At 42.3% G+C, this 25445-nt stretch overlaps 1 protein-coding gene across 1 annotated transcript in view; it reads right to left on the bottom strand.

The window, feature by feature from the left end:
• The window catches only part of TLN2 (talin 2), a 97221-nt gene that overhangs the window by 54862 nt on the left and 16914 nt on the right, over nt 1–25445 (bottom strand). Inside the window, exons 11-28 of the mRNA XM_039384071.1 lie at nt 23941–24017; nt 22039–22219; nt 20084–20197; nt 19333–19441; nt 18474–18682; nt 17561–17659; nt 16104–16271; nt 15691–15985; nt 12955–13121; nt 11797–11925; nt 10183–10296; nt 8625–8738; nt 7364–7498; nt 5556–5684; nt 4812–4914; nt 2982–3190; nt 2071–2190; nt 826–1023 (exon numbers count right to left, since the gene is read on the bottom strand). Coding sequence (XP_039240005.1) covers nt 826–1023; nt 2071–2190; nt 2982–3190; nt 4812–4914; nt 5556–5684; nt 7364–7498; nt 8625–8738; nt 10183–10296; nt 11797–11925; nt 12955–13121; nt 15691–15985; nt 16104–16271; nt 17561–17659; nt 18474–18682; nt 19333–19441; nt 20084–20197; nt 22039–22219; nt 23941–24017 — 2670 coding nt within the window. The remainder of the gene's footprint in view (nt 1–825; nt 1024–2070; nt 2191–2981; nt 3191–4811; nt 4915–5555; nt 5685–7363; nt 7499–8624; nt 8739–10182; nt 10297–11796; nt 11926–12954; nt 13122–15690; nt 15986–16103; nt 16272–17560; nt 17660–18473; nt 18683–19332; nt 19442–20083; nt 20198–22038; nt 22220–23940; nt 24018–25445) is intronic.

Here is a 25445-nt window from a genome sequence, read left to right as displayed (position 1 = left end):
CTACGTTTGCAAGGTCCTTCCACTAACTCGGGCAAAACTGTCTGCACATCCTTTTTTCTGCAAGTCCTCCTATCTCTCCTGATACGGGATCCTTTTTTATTTGCTGACATTTGTTGTGCTAAACCATTGTCAAATGACCAGTTAGTGTAATCCAGCCCAACTATACCCAGTAAGATAAAATGAAGCACCCAGACTACCAGGAACAATCTGGGCAACATGGGACGACATTCCTGACTGTCACCGAGTTCATCAGAATAGAATCTGCCAGATTTTAAATCACTGAACACAAGACCAAGTGCTTTCTGTCAGAGCCATGGCCCTCTTCAAGTGTTTGCTCCACTCTGTAGCAGGCCCACAGCACCCCAGAGGGATATCAATGTGTCTTTTCCTCCCTCTACTTAAAGCATTTCAAAAGTAGCAAAGATTTTGAACAAATTTTGAACAGTGTTCACATAAATTATGTTCCAGAAGAGAAGCAACCCCTTCCATAAGCTTGGAGAGGTTCAGCACACCTTTGTACCTTCAGATAGTACAGCTCAAATTAGTTACCTGCCCAAACTGGACAGGAGTACAGAGTCATATTTCTGACTGAACACAGGAACAAACACCAATATCCTGGGGAAAATGCAAATGCTGAGTTCACTTCCCTCCAGATGACCAGTCAGGGATGACTGCTTCCTAACAAACATCTCCTGTCGTATCAGGACAGGCTCACACCAGCAGGCTGTGCTGCTACATGACCAATAAATACACGGCACTGCAAGTTGCTGTGCCCAAGATAACCCTTGGTCAACAGTAGCACAAGTAGCATGGTCAAGAACTTACTTGTGCTTGGCCAGCCATTTCAATACCAGCATCAAGAAACTCATCGAAATCATCACTGAATTTTCCAGAGGCTGCAGCCAGTTCCCCACTTTGGCCCCGTGTGGCATGGACAACTTCTCCTGCTGACTGATTGAGGTCTGCTGCTGCCTGGTTCAGCTCACTCTGAGCTTCCTGAAATGACTTGGAACTTGGAGGGAGCTGTAAGAGACCGAGGTGTGTGGTTTAGTGTCTGTCACGTCTTCATGGCTGTAAAGTTCAACACAGATTAAGAACACAAAATGCAACGGAGAAGGGAGCTTTATATACAAGCTGCAACTGAACCCTGACACTGAATTGCTGCTGATTCAGTTCTGGATGCAGAGATGGGACTCTGGGACAGCTGTCAACCAGAAATCTGTCCAACAACTTTAGTCCTGGTGCTTCTCTCAAGGGACAGACAAGTCTGCAAGATTTTCAAGGGACAGAGACAACAATGGCTATGTTATAGTTCAACTACGAAATTCAAAGTGATGAACTCAGTGGCTAAAATTGGAGAATTTTGGTCTCCAAGTCATCATTCACTTCCATCAACAAGATTTTCACAATACCACACAAGTATTGGCAGCTCTTCAGAATGACTCTGAACCCTCTTTAATAAACCAGGTTTGGTAAAAAAACCCTGGTTTTACCAAAAGGCATTGTACAAATATATCAAAATACAATTCCTCCTTCTTTCACAGGATTGCAAGGTCACTGTTAGGAGTAAAAAAAAAAAAAAGGCTGTTCAAATCATATAACCTTCTGGCAAATTACCAGTGCAAAAGGGGTTTTTTTTGACACAGATGCAGTTAAACACAAATATAACAATTCTAGTCTTGCACAAAATGACCAAACACTTCTTGATAGATCACAATGCTCCTTCAACTGAACTGATCACTTCTAGGCAGGAGAGGGACTATAATTTTCTACTTTTCATATTCTTCGAAATGTTAAGTCACAGTTGGCATTTTCAAAAAAAACCCTAGTACCGATCTCTGGCAACAATTTCAGTATTGCCTTCACAAGTCACAGACACATTTCACCTTTCCCATAAAACCAGAACAGCATTTCAGTCAAAGGAGCAGCTGCTTAAAGGTGCATAAACTTAAACAGAGCTTACATGAAGCACACTTAAGGCACATTTACTAAATAGTGATTTGACACATGAGGAACCCAGATCTGCTCTTCAGTTCTCTGAAATTCATTTCCATGTTAAAAGCATCTCACCGAATCCACAAGGAGCTTCTTGCTGGACTCCCCAATACTCTTTAAGGCCACATCCACATCCTTTTGTCCAGGCAGGCAGTTCACACAGTTATTCAAGGAGTGAGACACTGCTTTTGCCACCTACAACACACAAGTAAACACATTCACAATTAAGAGGTGACTGATAGGAGGCACAGCCTCTATTCCACAGCCAGCAATTCCTACGTGTTCGGACTCTCACAAGACCATTTTTGGGGCTTGTGACTTCCTTGGTTTGCTGACCTGTAGTCCTGCAGCAATTGTTATTTATGCTCACCCATTTGATAGGATAATGTTGGCAGGGCAGCTCCTCAACTGCTCCTGGCATCTGGGATAAAGGCAGGTAAGGGAATGCCCCTGAAGTTCCCTATAGGGAACTGCTAATCACAGAAATTCTCAGCATGCTTCTTTTTACAAAGTCCCAATTAAAACAGAAGTCTCTTAATGAGAAATTATTTACAATGCAGGCCAACTATAGAACTTTTCAAATCAATAAAAAAAGAACCTGGCACTCCCTAATGCCTTCAAAAGGAGTGGTGCCACATCTGTAGGAAACATGCACTCACTTTTTGAATGTAACATGAATATAGATCCTTTATTTGATAATGATCTGTTTAATGGCTGTTAATTTTTGCAGTCAAGCAGTCTGCTCACATATGTTGTGAGTAAAAGCATTTAGCTGCATCTTTGCTTATTTTTCTAAAAGATGACTAAAATAGCACACTTCAGACCATCTCCATTGTTAAACACACACACCATCTGAGAGCTGAAAGGAACAGAAAGCTGACATTCCTTGCAGCCTGATTTTCTGTTGTTCTCTCCCTTATTTAATGCTGCATTCACAGCAAATTCGCTGGGTGACAATTCATGGAGCTGCTCCAGTTGGAACTCACCTGGGCTAATCTCTGCTGACTGTCTGCATCCCCGGGGGCAGCCAGGGCCTGCTTGGCCTCCTGGATCAGCATAGCAGAGCCTTCCATGACATCCCTTGCTGAATCCAGCATTGCATGTGCTGCCACAGGGTCGGTAGTTGAAGCTGCAACCCCTCGTGCTGCCTGAGCCAAAGTCTTCAAAGCCTGAGCAGTTTCTCTGGCAGCAACTCCTGTGTTGAGATTTCACCAAGGATTCCATTAGTACCCTTAAAGACAATTCTTGTATTTTATGGCATGAATTTGCAGGCAGTGATCCCATTGCAAAATAACATTGCAAATGCAATTTGAAAGAAAATCTTCAAACATGAACACATTTGAAATACATAGCAGCATCTGCTTAGAGAAATGCCTGCAGCAAAGCCCTAAAATAAATATCAAAGACCAAAGACCATGTTGTGGGCACAGCTCCATACCAGTGATTAAACCTTAGCGAAGCACTGAAAAAGAAGAAAATCTATAACATGTAGGTGAGGAAAAACTCCCACTCTAAGCTGTGGGGGAGAGTGATTGTCTGCAAGAATGGTGCACACAAGTTCAGAGCCACGGCATCTCTGCCCCTTTTGAAAATCCAGCTTTGGATTTTTTAGAGAATAAACACGACAATAGTTTAAGTTCGAGCAATTAAAAAAGAGATTATTTGCAATGGTACAACTTGATATAATTTTACATCACCGTGAATACAAGCATATAAAAATAACTGCATGAAGTCACAGAAAGGATGTCACGAAATTAGTATCTGTGGTGTGTTAGGCCAACATTGAAGGATATCCATCAACTCCAGCACTAATAATGGTCTCATTCTTCTATTTTTGAAATTTTTGAAAAGGAACTCATTGCTTTGTAGTGTTTCCTACAACTTGATGATAAGAGATCTACTAGATTCAACTATTCATTATCAGCTGTACTGATACATCTGAACTCCTCTGCCAGATACCCTGTGCTAACTTCTACAGAACTGTGTGACAGAATCATGAGCCATCTTAATGCAATTACATCTGCTTCAGATGGAAGTAACTAGAAGTTATGGAGCCCTGATGTAATTATATCCAGTGAAGTGGTAATTGCCACAATGCATTTAATCAGTAATATTAGCAAAAAAAACCCAAAAAACCTTACAGTAGCATTTGTATCAACAGCTTTCATTTCTTACAGATATAAGGACACAGAACATTTTAACATCTAAGAACAAACTTTTGTCCCTCCTGCAGGAGTGTTTTTCTTTTTAAATGCTTTTGGTTTCTAAAAAGGAGAGGTGAAAACCAAACTGCAGAATCCATGTGCCCACATTCCCTGTTGGCTTTACCTCAAACTATGCAAAAGTGATCCATGAATCAGAGACCAGCTACATTGTACATGGAAACTGGGAACACCCAGTAAGAGGGGCAGTTCTGAACATCACCAAGCTATCCCAACTGTGTTTGCCTCCTGTTGCTTCAAAACATATCCAAAGGACCCTTTAAACCTCCTGAAAGGACAGAGCAACATCTCCAGTGGCACTGACCTTTACACTGTGAGTTCTGCCCTTCACAGAGTTTCAGTGGCACATATTTACCAAAACAACAGATGTCCCAATCTGTGCTGATTAGAGACAGAGCAGATTGCATCACTATTCTTTTACAAAGCACATGAATCACACCAGCAATTCTTAGTAACTTGCCACAATTCACTACCAGCATTAAAAAAAAAAATTGAGTAATTCCTAGATTTAAGCAGCCCATGATAAGAAAACCTATTATCAAATATTTAATGGAAAGCAGAGGCATCACAGAGATATTATGAATAAAACACTACCTGTGTAGTGCTCATTGCCCTGAGCAGCACAGGTTAACAACTGGGCCATTGAGGATCCAACTGCCTTGGATGTGCTTCCCAAGTCCTGAGTGCATTTCTCAAGCTGTGAAAAATTGCAAAGGACAAAATTCTTTGAGTTTTAAGCTCAACACACTTGTTTTTTAAATAGTACTAAAAAATTCCTCATTCCCCAAACCCCTCAACTTCTACCTCAGCTACTGAACACATACATAGTTTCTCTGAAACCCAATTAGCATGTTTTCCCTGTCCAGGATATAATAAATTAATATATTAGGTAATATGAACAACAAAACTAGTTTTTAATTAGCAATGGAAGTAAATACCTTCATCCTTGGAGCAGGTTTGTTTGGTTTTTTTCCCCAAATAAACTATTTCACTTTCTAAGCCTACCAGAACCAGCTGTCCCAGAACTACTGAGTTCCCATCATTGTCACTATTGAAACGAATTCTTTTTGACAAGACTGAAACATTACTGCTACTAAACTGTGATTTGTACAACACAGAAGGAGGCTCTACAGTCCTATGAGTAATTCTACTACAGAACATGCATCTGGTGTAATAGTAGAAGTAAAATGTCCTCTTTTTAAAGAGAATTGGTGCAAAATCCTATCAGCATCATCATTATCCAAAGCCTCACGACTTGTTTTGACTCTAATATTTAAATTTTTTAACAGCTAACTTTGTTTGTTTGTTTTTAAATGAAGAACATCCTTCCTCAATTACAGTTTCTCCTGGGAGGGGTTTTAACTGTCCTTCCACAGCTGCCATCTTCGCATCCTGCAGCTCATTTTTGAGGGTCTGGACTGTGTTCAAGGCAGAATCGATCTCCATTGGGCCACAAGCTTCATGAGCCTGTTCACAGATCACATCAAGGGCACTGTTAGCAGCTGGAAGCAATGATCAGAAATAGTAAATGCCTCAGATACAACCTCCCCCTCCCACATTATTTCTCTCATTCCTTTATAGCCTCTGTGGGCGCTCTAAGTGTTACACACCATGGATTGCAAACTCCTGCACAGTGTCCTTAGTCTGTGAAGAGAAGGACACGCTGGAAAGAGGCACCAGGGGAATGAGATGCCCTCGGGTTGTGTACATGTACCTTCACCCTGAGAAAACAACTGCTGCAGTCTGGCCTTCACCTCTGACCAAGAGTCTAACTATAGATCATGCCTCAAGTCACCCTGAAGCCCCTGATGTGGCAGCCCACAGCCATCTGTATGAGCTGGACATTTTAACATGAGCTCAGGTGTAGTCACCTACGTGCTACAATCCTGCTTTTGGGCCTCAGGGTGCACACACACAGACACACAGACACACACAGACATACAGACACAGACACACAGACACAGACACACACAGACACAGACACACACAGACACACACAGACACAGACACACACAGACACACACAGACACAGACACACACAGACACACAGACACACAGACACACACACACAGACACACACACACAGACACACAGACACACACACACACAGACACAGACACACACACACACACACACAGACACAGACACACACAGACACAGACACACACAGACACACACACACAGACACACACACACACACAGACAGACACACACACACAGACACAGACACACAGACACACACACAGACACACACACACACACACAGACACACACACAGACACACAGACACAGACACACACACAGACACCACAGACACAGCCACACACACAGACACACAGACACACACACACAGACAGACACAGCAGACACACACACAGACACACAGACAGACACAGACACGACACACACACACACACAGACAGACACACAAAGACACACACCAACACAGACACACAGACACAGACACACCACAGACACACACACACACACATACACACACACACACATACACACACACACACACATACAACACACATACACACAGACAGACACACACACAGACACACACACAGACACCACACACACACACAGACCACAGACACAGACACACACACAGACACACACACACAGACACAGACACACAGACACACACACACAAACACACACACACACACACACACAAACCACAGATCATACTTCCCACCGATTTTAACTTTTTAAGCCCCTACATAGTTTAGCAATCTGTGTGTGACACACAGAGAGCATCTGCTCCCCTGAGTTTTAGAGATGATGGCTGCAGTTCACAATTACAGCAGTGCCACAGCAGTGCCACAGCTGGGCTCTCTCTGGTTTGGCTGCTGCACGAGATCTGCTCCCTGTCCCTGCTCTCCCTCAAACGTAAGAGCAGCTCAGAGCCTTGATGTGCTGCTCTGTCCTCCCTCCTCCTGTTTTTCTGGTATGGAAATGCTAGCACAAGCTTTTCAGTTTTCTTGTCACTTCTCCCTCCCCTTTTTTATGACTCAGGAGCCACCTGGGAGTCTGAGCAAACTGCACAAAAGTGAGAACAGTGCCTGAGCATGAGCTATTCCCTTGGGGGAGACACAAAGCCACCCTGCTTTAGCTGACTAAACCCAGTATTTACCTACCTTCTGGGAGGCTGTTCGTAGCTCAGCTAAGCTGGTGGCAAGGTTCTTGGCACACTGGCTGAGCTGCATTGCTGCTGCCTGATCAGTCACTGTGGGGACTGCAGCTTTAGCAGAGGCCACCATCTTACTTCCAGGCTGTTCAAAGAGCAACAGTGAACACAATTGGTTTGACCAGCTCATTTTCCTTAAAAAAGGTTTAAGGTTCAATAAACAAACTGCTTCCTTCATCCACACACTCACGAGGTTTCTCAATTTTTCTTTAATGACCATGCACATCCCTCAAGCTGCAGCACCCTGTGGTAATTCCACATTGCTGAGTGCCCTGCAGCTTTACTGCTGCAGTGACTGCTCCATTGGTACCAACGTCTGCCTGAGGCCTTTGGGTGCTCATGTAGACTGCTTAAAAACGCTTAAATGTGCTCTTTTGCCATCCAGCATCCATGTGGCACAAGCAGGTCCAGGTGGCACAGATGGCAAATATGTCTCTGTTTCTAAACATTAAACTCTGCCAAAATTCCATCAATAGAGAACTGTAATTCAAGCAATGACTTTTCACAGGGATTACTGCTAATGCAATTAAAATACTTTGCTGATTCTTATCATCACCACTGTACACACATACAGCCAGAGGGGAGATGGACTGATCATTTGAATGGCCCAGAGGGAATCATACAGCAAAATATTTAAAACAGAGCAAGGGCATGGTTTGTGATACCTCTGCCTACATTAGACCATAAAAAACCTGCTAACAGCAACCACATTTCAGGCAAGACTAACTGGTGCCAAGTAATGACCATCTCCCACCGAGAATTGTTTTTTTCTGTTTGTTTCTTGTAATGTCAACAATAAACTCAATAGTTTTGCTATCGATGCTCAATATTCTGTCTTTCTATTCTATTTTTTACATGTTTTGGAAAAAAAAGCAGAGAGTCAAATTTTGTGTTTTGTCCAAAACTTGAATCTAGATCCATTATGCAGGTTAATATCTAAAAAAACATGGTAATAGTCCCTTTTATTTCTGAAGAATTCTGGAGCTTGTTGGTGCAACACTAAATTTACCTTGCCTAAGCAGCATCTCACATATTCAGACCTCTTAGAAAGGTGCTGAATTCTCTCCATCTTGATCTTTAAACTCTTTCCCAGAAGGCAAGTACTACAGCAACGAATGTTCCTCGTCCACAAACATTAGTTTTCTTGTTAAAAGTTAACAATTTACTGTTTATTTATCACTGCATCTACTGCAGTGACTGATTCACTTCACCTGGAGGAAATTCTGGCTGGAGTTTATCAAAGCAAGCTGGGCACTGAGGTCTTCTGCCTGAGCTTGACTTCCTCTCACACCCTGCACCAACTGAGGAATGTGGTCTGCAACATTCTAAAATAAACAAAGGGAAAAGATTTTAGTAAATAAATGAGAACTCAAAATGCTTTGACACTAAAAAAAGCACTGTCCCCACTCCCCTTAAAGACAACTGTAGCATTCACAGGTAAAATATTCTTGTGCCTTCACAGAATTCATTTAGGACTCCATCAAACCAAATTAGTATACAATAGGATTTTCTTAGAGATGGTCTACTTAAGAAATCTTTATTCAAGCTACTTTTTAGTTTAAGGATCCTACAAGACAATCCAAGGTTTTTATGCAGAATTACATACACCAAGAATTTCTAACTCCTTCCTTTGCATGTTCAAATACCAGTAGTGGAGGCGACAGATTTTTCTAAAGACAATGCCCTGCTTTCAGAAAAAACATTGTGTTTTATCCATAAGCACCTCAGCCTACTTTCCCATGACTTTCAACAACACAAACTTATAGTATGGCAAGTGTGTATTGCTAAAATTTTACTCCTGGATTGTCCACATTCATGGTCCTTGTCCATCCATTCCACAATAACACTTATTTCAGCAGTGCAGTACTGCATTATCACCACCACAAAAAGTAAAGGAGTAGACACTGAATCTTCTCTGCTAATAAATGAGCATCAGGACAAAATTAGAATGAACTGCAAACAATAGAGTGAATCAGCTTGCTTTCTTTTTTTTCTGATTCATACTGAAATAGCAGCTCTCTCCAACACAATTTTGAGATGTACTTGAGCTACCTTATTTAACTCCAACATTTCTTAGAAGTGCCACCATGACAATTGCTGAATGTTAATGTGGCTTTTAACAGTATCTTTTGTTTTTGTTCCCCACATAACTGCTCTTTGATGCAGAAGAAAATCCTTCTGCATTCTATTGTCTTTTTAATTTTTTTTATTTAAATGTAATTTCTTTATTAATCAAAGCTAGAAGCTGATCTGCCAAATATAGCTTAAACACAAAAGAGAACAGCTTCTCACCAGACTCTGAATTCTAGCATTGAAACTACAGACATGTGCTTGACTTCAGGCCTACCTTGAAAACTGTGGTCCTGACAGCTTTAGCTTCAAGCCAGGAATCATGGTAACCCCACAGTAAAGTCTAAAACTTATTTTTTATGGTGACATTTAAGGTGCCAGTTTCTTGGAGGTGGAATATCAGAATAGCAGGATCAGTTGTTAGTTATATAACCAATTATATAACCAATATGTTAAATAAGAACTTCACTCTATGATAATACAAATCACTATTGCTCTTCTATCCCTCACTATGGAAAATTCAGGGGTTACTTTCTCCACACACGGAAAACACAACAAATACAGATGCACACGGGTAGTGCTGGGGGGTTTTTAAAATCTCTTTTGGAGGTTGCAATAGTATTAGGGAGGGTGATTTTCAGCTCCCCACAAGGCAGAGTTCAAGGGTTATTATTTGTCAGTGGGTTGTGCTGTGTTTACCTTGCAGCTCTGCACAAGTTGCTGGTGGGCTGCCGTGTTCTTATTTGAAACAGCTGCATTCTGAGAGGCTGCAATAGTCTGGGTAGCAGCAGCTGCAGCTTGTTTAGCTGCAATCTTTGGAGAAAAAGAAACAGTTAAATCAGTGGTAAAAGCCTGAGTAATTCAGAGGATGAAATACACATTACAGGTAGCTCTGAGAGAAACAACTTTGACAGATTAATACACTATATCCCTTGATTTGATTTGCCCTAAGGAAACTCAGGATTGCTCTTCTCTCAAGGTGAAAATGATCTGAACACTTATCCATCTCTAACTTGCCAACAAAGAAGAAGGTAGAATTAGAAGGATTCTACAGTCTCACTCTTCCACAGCTTAGGTGGCAGTCTGGGCAAAAGAAGTCAAATACAAACAGCAGAGATGGGCCAGACAATTGGCTCCTTACAAAGGCCAGAGGAAACAGGCAAAGTAGATGCAGTGCTTCACCTGCTACATGAATACCTCTGAGCAAGGGCTCAAGGGAGCCAATTCTTACTGAGATTGCTCTGTGGCAAAAGCAAAGTTACTAAAATGACACAGAGATCCAAAATACTGGTATTCCTGGGTCTAAAAGCACTGAAAAGACCTTCTTCAAATATCTAGGAGTGTTACTATCAACATCTCCCTACTACAAAATGAAAAATTCAACAATTTATCTGAAGTATTTCAACAACACCAACTGGCCCACTAAATACAACCAAGCACAAAGTTCACTACACACTTCACTCCTTTGTGAGGCCATATATATTATAACAGCAAAGCAAATAAAATGTTAGTTCTATAGAACTTTCTTGCATGCAGTTAGAAAATGGTAGCCTTTATTTCCTGAAATACTCTTGATTTTTAGTTCTAGGCAGACACAGCAACTTGGTTACCTCCTTAGATCAGCTTGTTTGTCTCATCTCACTGAATTTAATCAGACTATTGTAAAGTCACAGTTGCAAACAAGGAATTTAAAAATGCTTCTTTTTTTAATCTATCTTTTCTTCATTTTGTCTGAGAACAGGAAGATTGCCTGTTCAAGAACAAGACAAGCCTCCAAGATATTTTATCCTCAGTGCACAGTAAATGGCCCTTCTCCCCCTCGGCTGTGCTACCAGATAGGATCTTTTTACTTTCATTCCTGCTTCTTTGATTCTGAGTAATTTACCAGATTAATTGGATATGCTGAGACTGAATATAACTTTGTACAGAAATTTGTATGACACTCTGGCAAATGTACTAGTAAAGCCACCCAAAGGTGTTGTGTGTAAACGACAGATCACACGGATAAATTAAAGCAGTAATGGAGCAGTTTTAGCTCAGCTGTTTTAATTTTCTGCCTAATGCCTTCTGAGTCAAATCCTTACACCACTTTACTACATCAGTGAAACAAAGTGCTCCATTTTCTGAGCGCTGTGGTATCACACCCTACCATGTCTAACCCCCAGCCTTGTACTCTGAACTGAGTTTACGGTGCTATCATTCCGTGCTTAGCACTTTTACTGAAACAGCCATTTCCACTTTCTCAAAATTATCTACAGATATTAGTCATCAAAAGGGAGCAAACTGAAAATTCAACAATATCTAGTTTCCAACCTCTAATCTGTTGACAATCTTCTTCTTGATGGCGTTCTGTGCAGCAGCATTGGTGGCCACCCGCAGTCCCTCTGCTGCTTCTCTCAGACGCTGTTGCTGATCCTCATTTTCAGGGTTGGCTGCAGCTCCCTGCACAAGATTTCAGAGCAAAACCCACCACAGCCTCAGTAAAAGTTACTGGAGAAAACACAGATGAATATCAAGGCTTTAGTTCCAGACAGTGTCTGCTACATCAGCCTTCATTTTCCTTGTATTGTCTTAACCAAAGTTAAAGGAACACTAAAATATTGCAAGCCTTCAACATGGAAAATCTATTGCCAGTGGAAGGTTGTTACTGTGTGTGTTTGATACTTGGAGAAAGGGAGCTGAACATTTGCTTCATGCACCACTTTGGGTGCTTGAGAAAAAAGCCTTTGTAAACTGCTTCCGCTGTGATCTGTAATAATGGAGAAAAGTAGGGTTTGGAAAAAAAACGTACAGTTTTAAAAATTCCCAATTCAATATGCCTTGCAGTACCTGCAGTCCGAAAATTAAGATTTAACACAGCAGGTTTTCCCCATTTGAAGTCTGAGAAGTTACTGGGAAGTCAAGGAAATGCTCTGCAGCCAGGCATATGGACTGGAGTCCCAGCAGAGCACTGGCCCTGCTGCTGTAAAAATCATTCCAGTGCAGGATCTGGGAAACAATTCAAAGGGAGATTTATTTCTCCCTAGTGGATTTAAATAGGTTTCCAGCACAGAAAGGAAAGAAAAAGTTAAATCAGCTGGAGGAAACTGTTCCTAAGACAGAGGAGAGTTGCTCTGTGAATGGTTTCTGTAGGAGACTGCTGTGGTTCTGCTGTTCCATCTGGAACTGGTACAAGACTTTGCATCCCAGTGGTTATGGCTGGTGGCACTGCCCTGGATGGCCCGAGTCACGACCACCCTGCACACAGGAAAGCAAAGCAGTGCAAGAATGGGTTTTTAAAACCAAAAAACTCCAGGTAACTAACAACTTGGTTTTTTGGAACGTACCTAGGATAAGTCATTAAATGCTGAACACTTACAGGATAAGAGAAACCATCTCTCCCACAGCCAGATCCCACCTAGAACATCCCACATCCCGCTCCTCTTTGGGCACAACCCCACAAGCTGAAGTGACAGTGCCTCTCCCTGGTACCTTTGCAGCTTCCACCATGCGGGCTGTAGAGTCTGCCAGGAGCTTTGCAGCAGCCAGAAGCTTCTTGGAGTTCTCCATATCTATTTCTGCCTCCGCGTCCGACCTCATGGCGTTGACGAGGTCGGAGGTGGCCTGTGCCAGCACCCGGGCCTGCCGCACCATCTCACCTGGGGACACAACTGCACTTGCACCTCCTGCTCTCCACAGGGCAGCCTGGCTTGCAAAATTCACCATCATTTCACCAGACAAAACCGAAGTCACGTTTGTTGAAGTGTTTTTTTTTTAACTTGAAAGCGATACGCGCGCAGTTCATAACTTGGGGGTTTTATAAACGAAACCTTTGATCACAGTATAAAGGGTGGAAACCACTGCAGTGGAGATTAAGAAAAAAACTGTAGTATTTGCATTCTAGATAGCAAGATAAAACCCCCAAATCAATATTTTCATGTAATTTTGAATATACAGTTCAAGGACACTCCTGTCCCAGGGAAGACTAAAAATTTTGCTTTCAAATCACAGCCAAGATTTCACTCCTTCAATAAAAATTACCCATCTTGCACCTCTTCTTTTGGGGAATTATCTTCTGTTTAATATAAACTAAATTAAGAAGCTTGTCAGAAGAGACTTAGCAGCATTAAGAGAGGGTTTTGGCCAAAAATAAGATATATTTATGATACTGGAGTCATGTTCTGGTCATGGTGAAGCACAGAGATGAAACAACAGTGCTTCTGAAGTGGATTCATACCCTTTCTAGAACAACTTCATTTGGTCACTAAAACATACACTTGGACTCCTTCATAAATAGACTGGAATCAATAAAGCCTTTGCCTTTCCATAGGTTATCAAATCAAGTTAGATGTATTTGGGTTTAAGGCCTCATTCGTTTCCAATGCTCTTGCAAAATCATGGGAACAAAGACAATAACAGCTATTTTCTCATGTGTAAAGGTGCACTGTGGGCATCAGAATTAAAAGACCAGACTCCTCTGGTCAGGCATAGGCCCAAAAAATTACATTTTTCTAACTGTTATCATTCCCAGTATGAAATTTTGCAATTAAAACTTTCACCAGTATTTGCTAACTCAGCTCTCAGTCCAAATATCCCACTTGAAAAAAAAATCCCTTTAAATGCTCTTTCCTACAGTATTAAGTCAGTAAATCAAACAGATTACAAACAATATTTCAGCAGTCACAGGCTGGAGTCTCTTTGCTGTTAGAATTGCAACCACAGTAGTGCAATGATAAATTGGAAACACGGACTGGAATCTGAATGACTTCTACTAAAAATTAGGTATTGCAAAACAAGATATTTGACTGGTTTTGACTTGACAGACAAGAAATGTTATTCAAGATCACTCTTTCACTGCATCTTTCGGTACAGGAGCTGAATCACGAATGACAGCAAAACACAAAACCTGACATGGTTTCCTGTGCACATCTACATTAATTAAAATTCCTTAGGATACCTACAGAGCATTAGAAAACCTTTTCCACAGCCTTCATTTTGAAGATTAAGAGTCGTTTAGCAACCATTCCTGTGCATTTTTTAAAAATCTTAATTGCTCATGTTTCTCATAAAGATTCTAGGGTCAAAATACACTGAGATTTCACTAATTACTTCCTTGCATAATCCTCTAGAAGTGTCTGTATGGCTGTAATCACATTTCCTGAAGAAACAAACATCTGAAAGTTTTGCCTCTTAAATGTAACAACCAAGACAACTCTACAACAAAAGATTCATTTGTTCACATTGACTGTAACATGAACACAGTTGTGACTGAAATGTTTTCTTTCCTGGCCTTGAATTGATACAACATGAAAGAAAATACCAAAACTATACTATTCACCATAACTGGTGAGTAAACTGATCCCATTTTAAACTTTCTATGAATTGTTTTGATTTCCAGTTGATACTGCCCCTCCATACTGCTGCTACTTCACAACACTTAGAACTGTTGAAATTTCACTGTTCTAAGTAATTTACTGGTTCTTTACTAAAAATTCACACTGGCTTGGTTAAACATTAGGGATCTCAAGTTTGTGTTGGTTCTAGAAGCTACACCCATTTTAGAGGAATCACAGAAAAAAAAAAAAAGCAGAAATAAGTTTCAAAACCTCAAAAAAAATCTATGCATAGTAAAATGCACCACTGTGAAGTATTTGCCCAGGTGCCTGTCTTCATATCTGGAGCTGAGACATTGCTACACAGCCCTGTGAAGTGGCAGAGAACAGACAAAATACTACAGCAATCCTTTAGCACGATAGGGATTGTTTTCCCAGAATGTTCGCTCCACCCAGCACACAGCTATGGGCATTTTGCTGATTTAATATTATGGGTTGGATGAGCACCCCCCAGACAATCAGCAGTAGGACAAGAGGGCTCGGCCTTAAGCTGTGCCAGGGGAGGTTTAGGTGGGATATTAGGAAGAAATTTTTTATGGAGAGAGTAATCAGCCATTGGAATGGGCTGCCCAGGGAGGGGGTGCCCAGGGAGGGGGTGGAGTCACCATCCCTGGAGGTGTTTAAGGTGAGACTGGATGTGGCATCAGTGCCATGGTCTGGGAAGCACGGTGGGGTTGGATCAAGGGTTGGACTCGATGATCTCAGAGGTCTTTTCCAACCCAGCTGATTCTGTGACAGCACTAGTACACGTCAGAGAAGGATTTTTACCTCCTTCCTTTGTGCAAGGTGCACATCCCTGAGCAATGGGAAGCTGCTGTTCCTTAGGGACACTTACCAGCATCCCCCATGGAGCTGAAGATGCTCTCTGTGACACACATGATGGTGTCTGTGGCCTGGTCGTAGCGCCCGATGGGCTCCCCCCTGCTCGCAAACTGCCGCACGTGCTGCAGGAGGTCGTTCAGGGCCTGGCTCACGATGCTGGCAGCTGCACTGACCTGCTTCAGCAGCTCGGTGTCGTCTGTGGCAGCCTGGCAGGCCCTCACACAGTTCTCCACCGAGCGGTCCACCAGCTTCCCAGCCTCAATCAGCTGCTCCTGGCACACCGGAGAGCTGATGGTGGGACTCACAACCTGCACGGGGAGAGGGCACGGAGCATTCAGAACAGGCTGGCTTGATCCTAACGCAGTTTTTGGGAAGCCATGGCAGCACCCAGATGCCTTGGCACCCTGGGAACACCAGCAGCCTCACCTTGGCACAAGCCACGAGCTGGGAAGTAGAGAGTGCACACTGTGTGGCAGCAGCAATGACCCTGTTCTGCAGGACTGTGTCCTCAGCCACCTGTGCCACGTTCTTGGCCTTCAGCACCAGCATGGCAGCAGCATTGGCAACAGCTTTGGCCAAACTCATCAGGACATCCTGGTAAAACAAAGGGAAAACTCAGTCTTAATCTAAAAAAGTATATACTTTGTTGTTCATAAGATCACATCTCCTGAAGGTAAGAAGTTCTTTTATATGAAAACTTCAACATGTTGTTCTGTGTAAAGCAGCAGCCATAGCTATTGCTCAGAAACCCAATGGTTTTCTGTCCTCAGTACAACCATTTCTGCATCTACATTATGAAGGTACTCCACTGAAGGAATATGGACTATCAAGTCTTCAATTGGCTCAGTGTCCATAAGAAGAAACCTATGTCCCAATTTGAAATGTGCTTATCTTCACTTCCTGAGAACACACTTTTAATACAAAACCATCTGGAGTTCACCACTAAACATGTGATAAATATCTGCAATAAGAGTGACAACCTCAAGGACAAAACTGCTGAGGAGAGACAGGACTTGAGTTGACAACAAAATTCAAGGACTTAATTGTGCTTAACAGCAGAAACAACTGCAATTGCATTTTTGAAAATGCCCTTTCCAACCACAATTTTTCCTTGTCCATGATGTAAATATAGCCCTACAAATTACTGCTCCTAATCAAAACAGGTCTTAATTCCAGCACATTTTTCCCTTGTACCAAAGTAATTTAGTTCACTCCGAAGCTGCAACATTAAAACATGCTCAGGTGTTAATTCCTGCAATGAATAAGTTCAAATAATTTCTTCCCATTTCCCCACTTAAAATCCCACATTCCATGTACTTGAGAGTTTTTTAGTGAGATGGAGTCCTCCTAATGTCTGTACTGTTAAAATAACCATTGAGTGAAAAAACCCAGACATGTTTTTAACAGAGCATTTAAGAACAATGGTCTTAAACTGCTAATAGCAAACACTGTTAAGTCATGAGGCATTATGATTTTATAATTGCTAATACTACTAATCTTAAAGAGATTTTATTTGTAATAAAGTAATTTTCTTCTACTCAGTTCACCAGAAGGTTTTATTAACTTTTGGGTTGCACTCCTACATACAGACACAGCAAACACGTACAGGAAAACTCCATGTAATGAGCAGAAATCCAGTGCAAACAGCTCTCCATGAAGCATGAAAGCATCTGGATGATTCACAGAACCAAGTAGGGGTTCTTATGAAATCAGCACTCTGTGACTGTGCAATTAAAAACACCTTCAAAATGGATTAACCTCAATTAGTGCAGAGAAACTCCAGCATTTTCTAAGCACACTTTGGGAAGCCTGGCTTTATGCAGAGACCTCCTCGTTAGAAAGCTGCCCAGCTCTGGCAGTGACAAACAATTCCCCCTCATTACCTGGAACCTTTCATCTGTTTCATTCTCTCCAATCTGCCTCAGGAGCTCCCCACTTGCTTGTCCAATGCTTCCAGCTGCAGTCAAAACTGTCTGTCGAGGCTGCCAAAAGGTGACAGTGAAACACATTAATTCAGAGAAAATGAGCTTTACCTGAAGTTTAGATTTCCTCCAAGAAATCCTGCACAGCTGTGCAATCAATACAGCCCCCCAAAAATTCACAACAGGAATACTTTGGAGAAATCTTTACTTTTCCACATGCACAACTGCACATCCATATTTCAGGGGTTTCATCTGATGTGTTCCCAGACAACATGCAAAGAATTTTGGAGAACTTGAATAAACTTTGCTGTCATAACTGCAAAGATAATTAAGGATGGAGAGTCAATGTGATCTGAAACATCAGGAGATTTCATGTCCTTCAAAACATGAATACCTGAAGAGATCTAAGGCAAACTGTCTACAGACTCCAAATCATAAGAAACTAATCAAGAGATTTTATCCTGGTCAGTTCTACTCTCATTTCTGGAAAACTACAATATATGAATTAACTTCACATTTATATATCAAAGCAGACAAAAAGAGTAAGGAAAAGAGCCATGAATGAGTGTCTCTCCACTTCCTATTGAGTCACAGTACTATTTGAAATTTGTTTCTAAAAGAGAACACAGTACCCAGATTAATCAACTATTTATTGCATAAATCAACCTCTGTACACAACACAGACCATTCTAATATCGAGGTGCAAGACTTAAAGGCACAGAGACAGACGAAGGATTAAGAAGTAGTCACAAGAGCTGCTTGCACAGGGAACAGTAAGTGGCACTGAACAGGTGAGTGTAGAACCTAACCAGTCTCAAAAAAACCAAAGCCATGCACTTCAGAGAAGGAACCTGAGGAGTTTCCATCTACTCACCTCTCCTGAAGTAGGTTGCACAGCCTTCAGCAGGTCTGAGACAGCGCTGGCCAGTGTTCGAGCAGCTTTCAGGAGGTCTTCTCCACTTCCAACCTCATCATCCATGAGAGCAGCAAGCAGCTTCACACCTTTGGACATCTCAGTGAGGTTGGAAGAGATGGTTGTGATGGCACATCCCACAGCAGTGTAATCAGTGTCAACTGGGTCCCCTGTAGAGCAAATGTTTTCCATGATCAGAATGCTTTAGTGGTTAAAGGGGAAACAGGGGCAGCTGCCACCAGCTACACTCTTGAGAGACGTTTCAAGGTAGCCAAGCAGTGCCCACTAAGTAATTTGTCACTTTAAAAGAATTAGACTGCTCTAAATTGTCTGATTTTTACATTTCTTCTTCTATCTTCTAACAGAATTTCTCCTCATTCAATGCCATTGCTGAGAAGCCCACAGTGTCAGCTATCTTTCCATACTGAAAGAACCTAGAGCAATACAGTCTTGTGCTGTTTAAGCCACTTGCAGCTTCTTCAACTTACAATTTGCTGAAGAAAAACTGTCACCATAAACATATAATAATCCAACAACTGCCAATAACGCTTTCTTGTGGTAAGCTTGCAAACACTCTCTACTTTATTGAATAAGCAAGTCGCATTTTATTTTCACTGACGGCCGTACCTTCAGTGCGAGAGAGAAACCGAAGATACAAAAACCGTGTTGGGAGGGACACAAAGTTTGTTCCACACATCAGTGTCCTGGGTGTTTTATTGACACTTTTTCTGCAGCTACCTCGTCCTCAGTTCCTGTGTTACTTGATTTAGACTGACAAATGTCAGGAGACTGCAAGGAAACCCCTCCCAGTGAAGTTTACCTGCCGTGAGGTTCACGACAGACGCAGTTCCTGCAGTGATTGCATCAACCTGAGAGTGTATTTCATGTTTGGATTCATCAACCTTGTTCTGAACCCATACTCTGGATGCCTGAAGAGCAATAAGAAAAAAGAAGAATTAAGGATTGCAGTGAGGCTCTACAAGAGGCGATACCATGTAAATCTCCCATTCCTTCATGGACTTTTAGAAGTGGAACAGAGGACAGCCAGCAAGCCCTTAAAGTGAAATGTTAAGGCAAGCATTTTCTTCTGCTGATTCCTTCACTACAGATTTGCTACCACACTTCAATGGCTGCCCTTTTAAGGTAAATGCCATAAAGTGCATGCATGAAGGTTAAACACTCTTGACTGACAGTCCCCCACAAGCAACAACCCTTTTTCTCTGTCCTCGTGCCCTAACCTGGATCAGGAGCAACAGAATCAGATTTTGTTCTTATTTTTCACGTGTGTGGGAGGCAGTTACTCCCACCATAAATAATGCCCATAGATTGTGTTTAACTGTACACGTGCCCACAAAACAATAGCATTCCAGACACGTTTGTGCAAGTAACTCTGCTGCATCTGATCTCAGGAGACTGATAAGAGTGAGGTGGAACACTGAACACAATTCCTTGAAGAGAGAACAGCATTTTATCCCATTTTAAAAGTGATATCACTTTAGATCTGGGGACAATGATCTGTAAACACCCCAGAGCGTCAAGACTCATTTCTCTGAGGCACGAGGAGAACTCACCATGTCCTGCCCCAGAGGAGGCAGGTTGTCCACCTCGCTGAGGTCGGCCTGCGCCTGCTGCACTGCGTGCATGCTGGTGTTGATGGTGCCCATCAGGGCCTGCTGGGCTGAGGTCTGCAAGGCAAAACAGGGCTGGTGCTGTGTCCCAAAGGGCACTCCAGGCACACGTGACACGTGCACCGAGAGACAGCGAGTGCCAACAGTCCAACACTCACACCAGGCCGTTTCAGATCTGGCCTTCCCCTGGTGCAGTGGAGAGAGCAAATCTCTCTCACAGTCTTTCACCTGTGTCATTTTACACTGCTCTGTGCCTCCACACCTTTCAGCTTTCTCAGATCAAACAATGACCAACAGACACATACAGAACACCACTGAGCTGTCTTACTGACCTGCATTCAAGGAACATGAAAACTCAATTTGCCTCTAGGATATCCTTATTGATTTCCTGGCACAGCTTTCAGCGTCATCAAGGACGACTCTAAAACTAAACTGTCAGCACTGTGCACAGGTTAACAGAGAACTGCAGGGTTTCAGGCAGAGCAGGATGGAGATCTGTGTTGGGTGTCTGTGGCACAGTTTTGGCTGCAGGGGTGAGAAGGGGCCAGGGGCTGCCCCACGCTGGGCACACCAACAGAGCCAGGGCAGGACACAGCTGAGCCCAGCAGCTGTGGCACCTCTGGGAAAGCATCTGTCAGAAAGGGCAAACCATCACATGGCAGAGAGGGGAAAAAAGAGTTCATGAAACACCCTTGCAAATGCAGTGCCTGAGGGGGATGTGGAGGAGGTGCTGGGGCAGCAGAGCACAGGGGTGACCAGCGTGGAGCAGGTATTTCCCTGCAGCCCGTGGGGAGAGCCCTGTTGGAGCAGATATCCTCATATCCACCCTGCAGAGCACAGAGGGCCCCACGCTGCAGCATGTGGGGATTTCCTGGGAAGAAACTGTGCTGGAGCAGGGTCTGACAGGAACTGCAGCCTGTGGAGGACCAGCACTGGAGTGGGATCTCCAAAGGGAACTGCAGCTCATAGGGAGCCACGCCGAAGGCAGTTTATCCTGAATGACTGCAGGGATAAAATGCAGGACACACTGGATCTGGGGAAAAGCATGAGGAGGAAGGAGCAGCAGAGAGGGGCTGTAACAAGTTGACCACTTGTGAGCAGGGAGTAGAACAGTCAGAAGTGAAGTTTGAGTCTGTGTGGAAAAAAAAGAGGGGGGTGGGTGGGAAGGTGTTTTATTTTTCATATTTCTCATCATCCAACCGTATTTTAATTGACAATAAATTAAATTTCTTTTCCCCAAGTTGATTCTGGTTTGCCCATGAAGGTAATTGGTGATCTCCATGTCTTTATTTTGACCTACGCCAGATAAAGCTTTTTTATCTTATATATCCCACACACACACTTCTCATTGAGGAGGAGGAGTGAAAAAGCAGCTGGGCAGGCATTTGGCAAACAGCCAAGGGCAATCCACTACACATGTTACACTTCTAGTAGTATATCATGATCTTAAGCATTGATTATATTCTCAAAGACTTTTTAGGGCTTTTAAAGCCTTTTAATTTAACTGAGAAAATGCACTATCTGCCTTAAGCCTACTAAAAAATTTCTAAATTGGTGGGCTAGTGATAAGCTAAAAGTAAGCCTTTTCTTTAAAATTGCTTACTTTTGCCAGTCTTTAAACCATCTTTTTTTACCCTTAAATACTGGTTTAACTACTTAGAAGCAAAGAGAAGGCTGGAAGAGCCTGCTTTAAAGAAAACAAAGAAATAAATCAAAATGTGATACCCTAAATACACCAGGGACACTCCAAACTTATGTTTGGTAGGACAGCCAGGAAGTTCCAGCCAGGCCCCCTGCTCTTAGAAATAGGTCTAAAACTCTGTCTCTGACTCCTCGCAGCGCAGACAAGTTTCAAAGACAGAAAAGAGTTCCAAACACAAAACCAGGAGGCTGCTCACAAGAGGGGGCATGTGTCCTCTGTGCATCTGCCCGATGGTGACCTGCTGCTGGGGGGAGGGCATGATGCCCACGTTGAAGGTCTCGGGGCCGCTGGAGCCCGAGCGCATGACAGCGGGCAGTGCCACGGAGCCGTGCTCCACCTTCCCCGTCCGGTTGAACTGCTGCTGCAGGATGGTAGATCTGCAAAAAAAACCCCAGCCAACAGAGAATCAGTGAGCTCCTGCAAAGCAGGTGATCTTCTGCCAGGTGATCTTCCTTTAGCATTTTAAAGTGCATTTTGCGACAGTTTGGAGAAGACGGAAACTTTACGTTTTTCCTTTCTAAGCATCTTCTAACATACTGGAAAAACAATCTGGGGCTTTGGGCAGATTTATTCATCTGCCTATTATTATTATTATTTATCTATTTATAATAAAATATTAATCTTATAATGACAACAAAACTATTATTAATAAAATATCACTATTTATAGCACTAATGAGAAGGCACCAAGGAAAAGGTAATGTGCAGTTTTGGTACACATGGTACAAAAGCTTTTTACCCCTTTTAGATGCATGACAGACAGAACCAGAACAGGGTTTATGGCATAACAACTGCTTTGTTTCAGTTGCATCATTGACTGATGACTAGAAAATAAAAGCATGAACCTTGTGGAGATGTCTTTTGCAAGCACTTCCTAGAACTGGGATAAAAACTAACATTCTTTCCTTCACCTTTATACACATAAGCACAACAGTACCTGTCAATGATCTGGTAGCCTATCAGATAACGGGCTGGGAGGCAGGATACTTTCAAGAATAATAAATAAAGTTACTGCCATCCATGGTCATGAGCTGCTTTGCCAGATGTACTGCTCATATTTAAATATGATTCAAGCTTTAATAGATAGAAACGTTGACAGGAATTCAGGCTTTAACAATAACACTCTTCTGGGGGGAAAAAAGTGATTTCAACTGTGAAAAAATCTTTTATTTATCTATTACAAGTTTTGGGCTACTCTGCACAGCACTTAGCTGTATATTCTGGAAGTGCTTTGGAAAGGGCCATGTCAAAATAAAGCACATCTGAACACGTGTGACCCATCAAAAGTTGAAATTACACATAAGGCCACATTAACTATCTAACAAGTCTATCTCATATAAACCCTATGCTCAACAATAAATCAAATGGACTTTTCACATACACACTGCTGACACTGCCATCCTCAGAGTTCCAAGAGCAGACTTGAGTGGCTTATTACAGCTCATAATGTCAAAAATCTGTTTCTATTCTTTCACTGCATGGAAAGTGCAGTGATTTAACATTCCTTTTCATGAGCATGGCCAGCTCACAGTTCTGCTTGTTGCTGTATTCAGTTACTTTCCCATCAAAACCATTGCCTGACCTACCAAATATTCTCCTATCGAAACCAAACCCTGACCCTTCCCCACACCAAATATCTGCTAGGTTTGCCTGGTGAATAAGCCAGCTCTGTTATAACACAGTGTACAACTCAACTGACAGGAGGCACATTTACTGGAAACCATGGGACCAGCAGACACAAGCAACTAAACCCTCGTAAATCCTACATTTTTGCACAAAGATCAAAAAACTAATACAGCAATTTCAGCTCTGCTTCATTATCCCTCTCTCCACCCCAGCATTTTACTGAATTACAGCCTGAGTTCCTTTGTTCAAGGGTCAAGTTAGCACAAACTGCTGGTTTCCTTAACCACCAATTTTGTGACAAATACCTGCTCTTCAATCCTTGAAGGAATCTAGGAGCCTGATTGCCTGGGGGTAGTACTTCCTTCTATTGAAATATTGTGTAGAAAACCGTTCTTTAACAGCAATAACTGTCCTACTTCATTTGAAATGTGGCACTCAAAGAAAGAGCATTTCCTCCTGCTGTTTACACTCACTTCTTAGGCGAAACAGATTCTTCCAACATGGTCGATTCTTCATCACCTTCAAGCCCAAATCTATCTTTACTTTGTTTCTGGAGGAAGGGGAAAAAAAAAAAATTCAGTTAAACAGTGTGCTGATTTTTGCTTTGTCTCCACCACTCCCCTGCCATTTATCACAAACCTAATCAAAGAATGTGCAGAGCCTTGGCTGGTGCTGAACACCAGGCTTTGGGCAGTGAGGGACAACAGAACCTCCACTTCAGAACAACAGTCCAGGTTCCAAACCCTGGCAGATGAAGCACATAAAGCCAAAAAGCCTGCTGGTGCTTTTGGAACAAAGGGATAAAGAAAGTGCTGAGATATTGTCTTTTCTCACAGGGGAAAAAATGTTCTGAGGACCAATTGATGTGCAACAGCAGCAAACGCCAGCACAGACAGGACATGTACCTTCTCCTTTTCCCATTCTCTTCTAACTCAGCAACCTCAGGCTGACTCAGGTGCTCCAAGTCATATTTAGCATCTGAAATGTTACTACAGGGTGCAAGCTACCAGCAGGAAATGCATATCCATAGGAAAGGCAATACACCTAATACTGTCTCCAAGTTGTTTTATCACAGGTACTTTGAAGTTCTGGACAGTCTGCACATCTCAGTGTTTGAGGCAGGTTTTTTTTAGTGGTATAAGGGAGGTAAATATACACAAGGGCAGTAAATCTAAACCTCCAGAAACAACAGGAAACGACCATAAATCATAGAGGGAGTGTCTTATAAACACAGTCCATTTCTACTTGTGACCTGGTGAAAGGAAACTGCTTTCCACCTTCTTTTGTGATTTGTAGTCTGAATACATATATTGTATGTAATATATAGATGGGTATAAATAGAGGAGCACCCACTATGACCTTGGGTACATTTAATGGGAACTCCTTGTGCACAACTATACACACACACACAACTTTGGAGAGAGAAGCTCTTACTATTATAGTTTGATCACATGCATGAACTGAAACTCCCTCTCTCTAGTCAAAATTGTGCCTTACTTCCATATTAACGTGAAGTCAATAATTATATCTAAATTAAAAATTGTAGAAGTTACTCAAGTTCAGGGTTCCTGTCAACTGATCAATGACCTGTCACTAATCAGGACATGAGGGGTTGGAGAACACTGCACCAGCAACACTTCAGCAGGAAAAAATGTACCTACCAACCCACACCAGAGAAAATGAGTTGGAACAGTCCAAAACACAGCAAGAATTAACATTATGCCACTGAGAGCAATAAACCATCCTTTGAGGCATTGCATCACTGAGATAACGTGGGCTTAACAATTGTGAACTGCAGCTTCTCACGTTCACCACAGGTGTTTATTGGTTAACCTGCTCCTAATTCATTCATTTTAAACTGGATGTGTCAGCAGATGGGAAAGAAAAAAAAATCAAAGCCCTGGGAATGGCAATTCACACCTCTGTATTCTATTCTAGGAAGGCAGAAGGCTGCTTTCATTGGCATTAGAGAGCAAAG

The sequence above is a fragment of the Pipra filicauda genome, unplaced genomic scaffold (assembly GCF_003945595.2).
Source record: "Pipra filicauda isolate LSUMZ 115617 unplaced genomic scaffold, ASM394559v2 scaffold338_size783178_pilon, whole genome shotgun sequence".
Lineage (NCBI taxonomy): Eukaryota > Metazoa > Chordata > Aves > Passeriformes > Pipridae > Pipra > Pipra filicauda.
The sequence above is the reverse complement of the archived record's forward strand: the minus strand, read 5'-3'. Positions and strand labels throughout refer to the sequence as shown.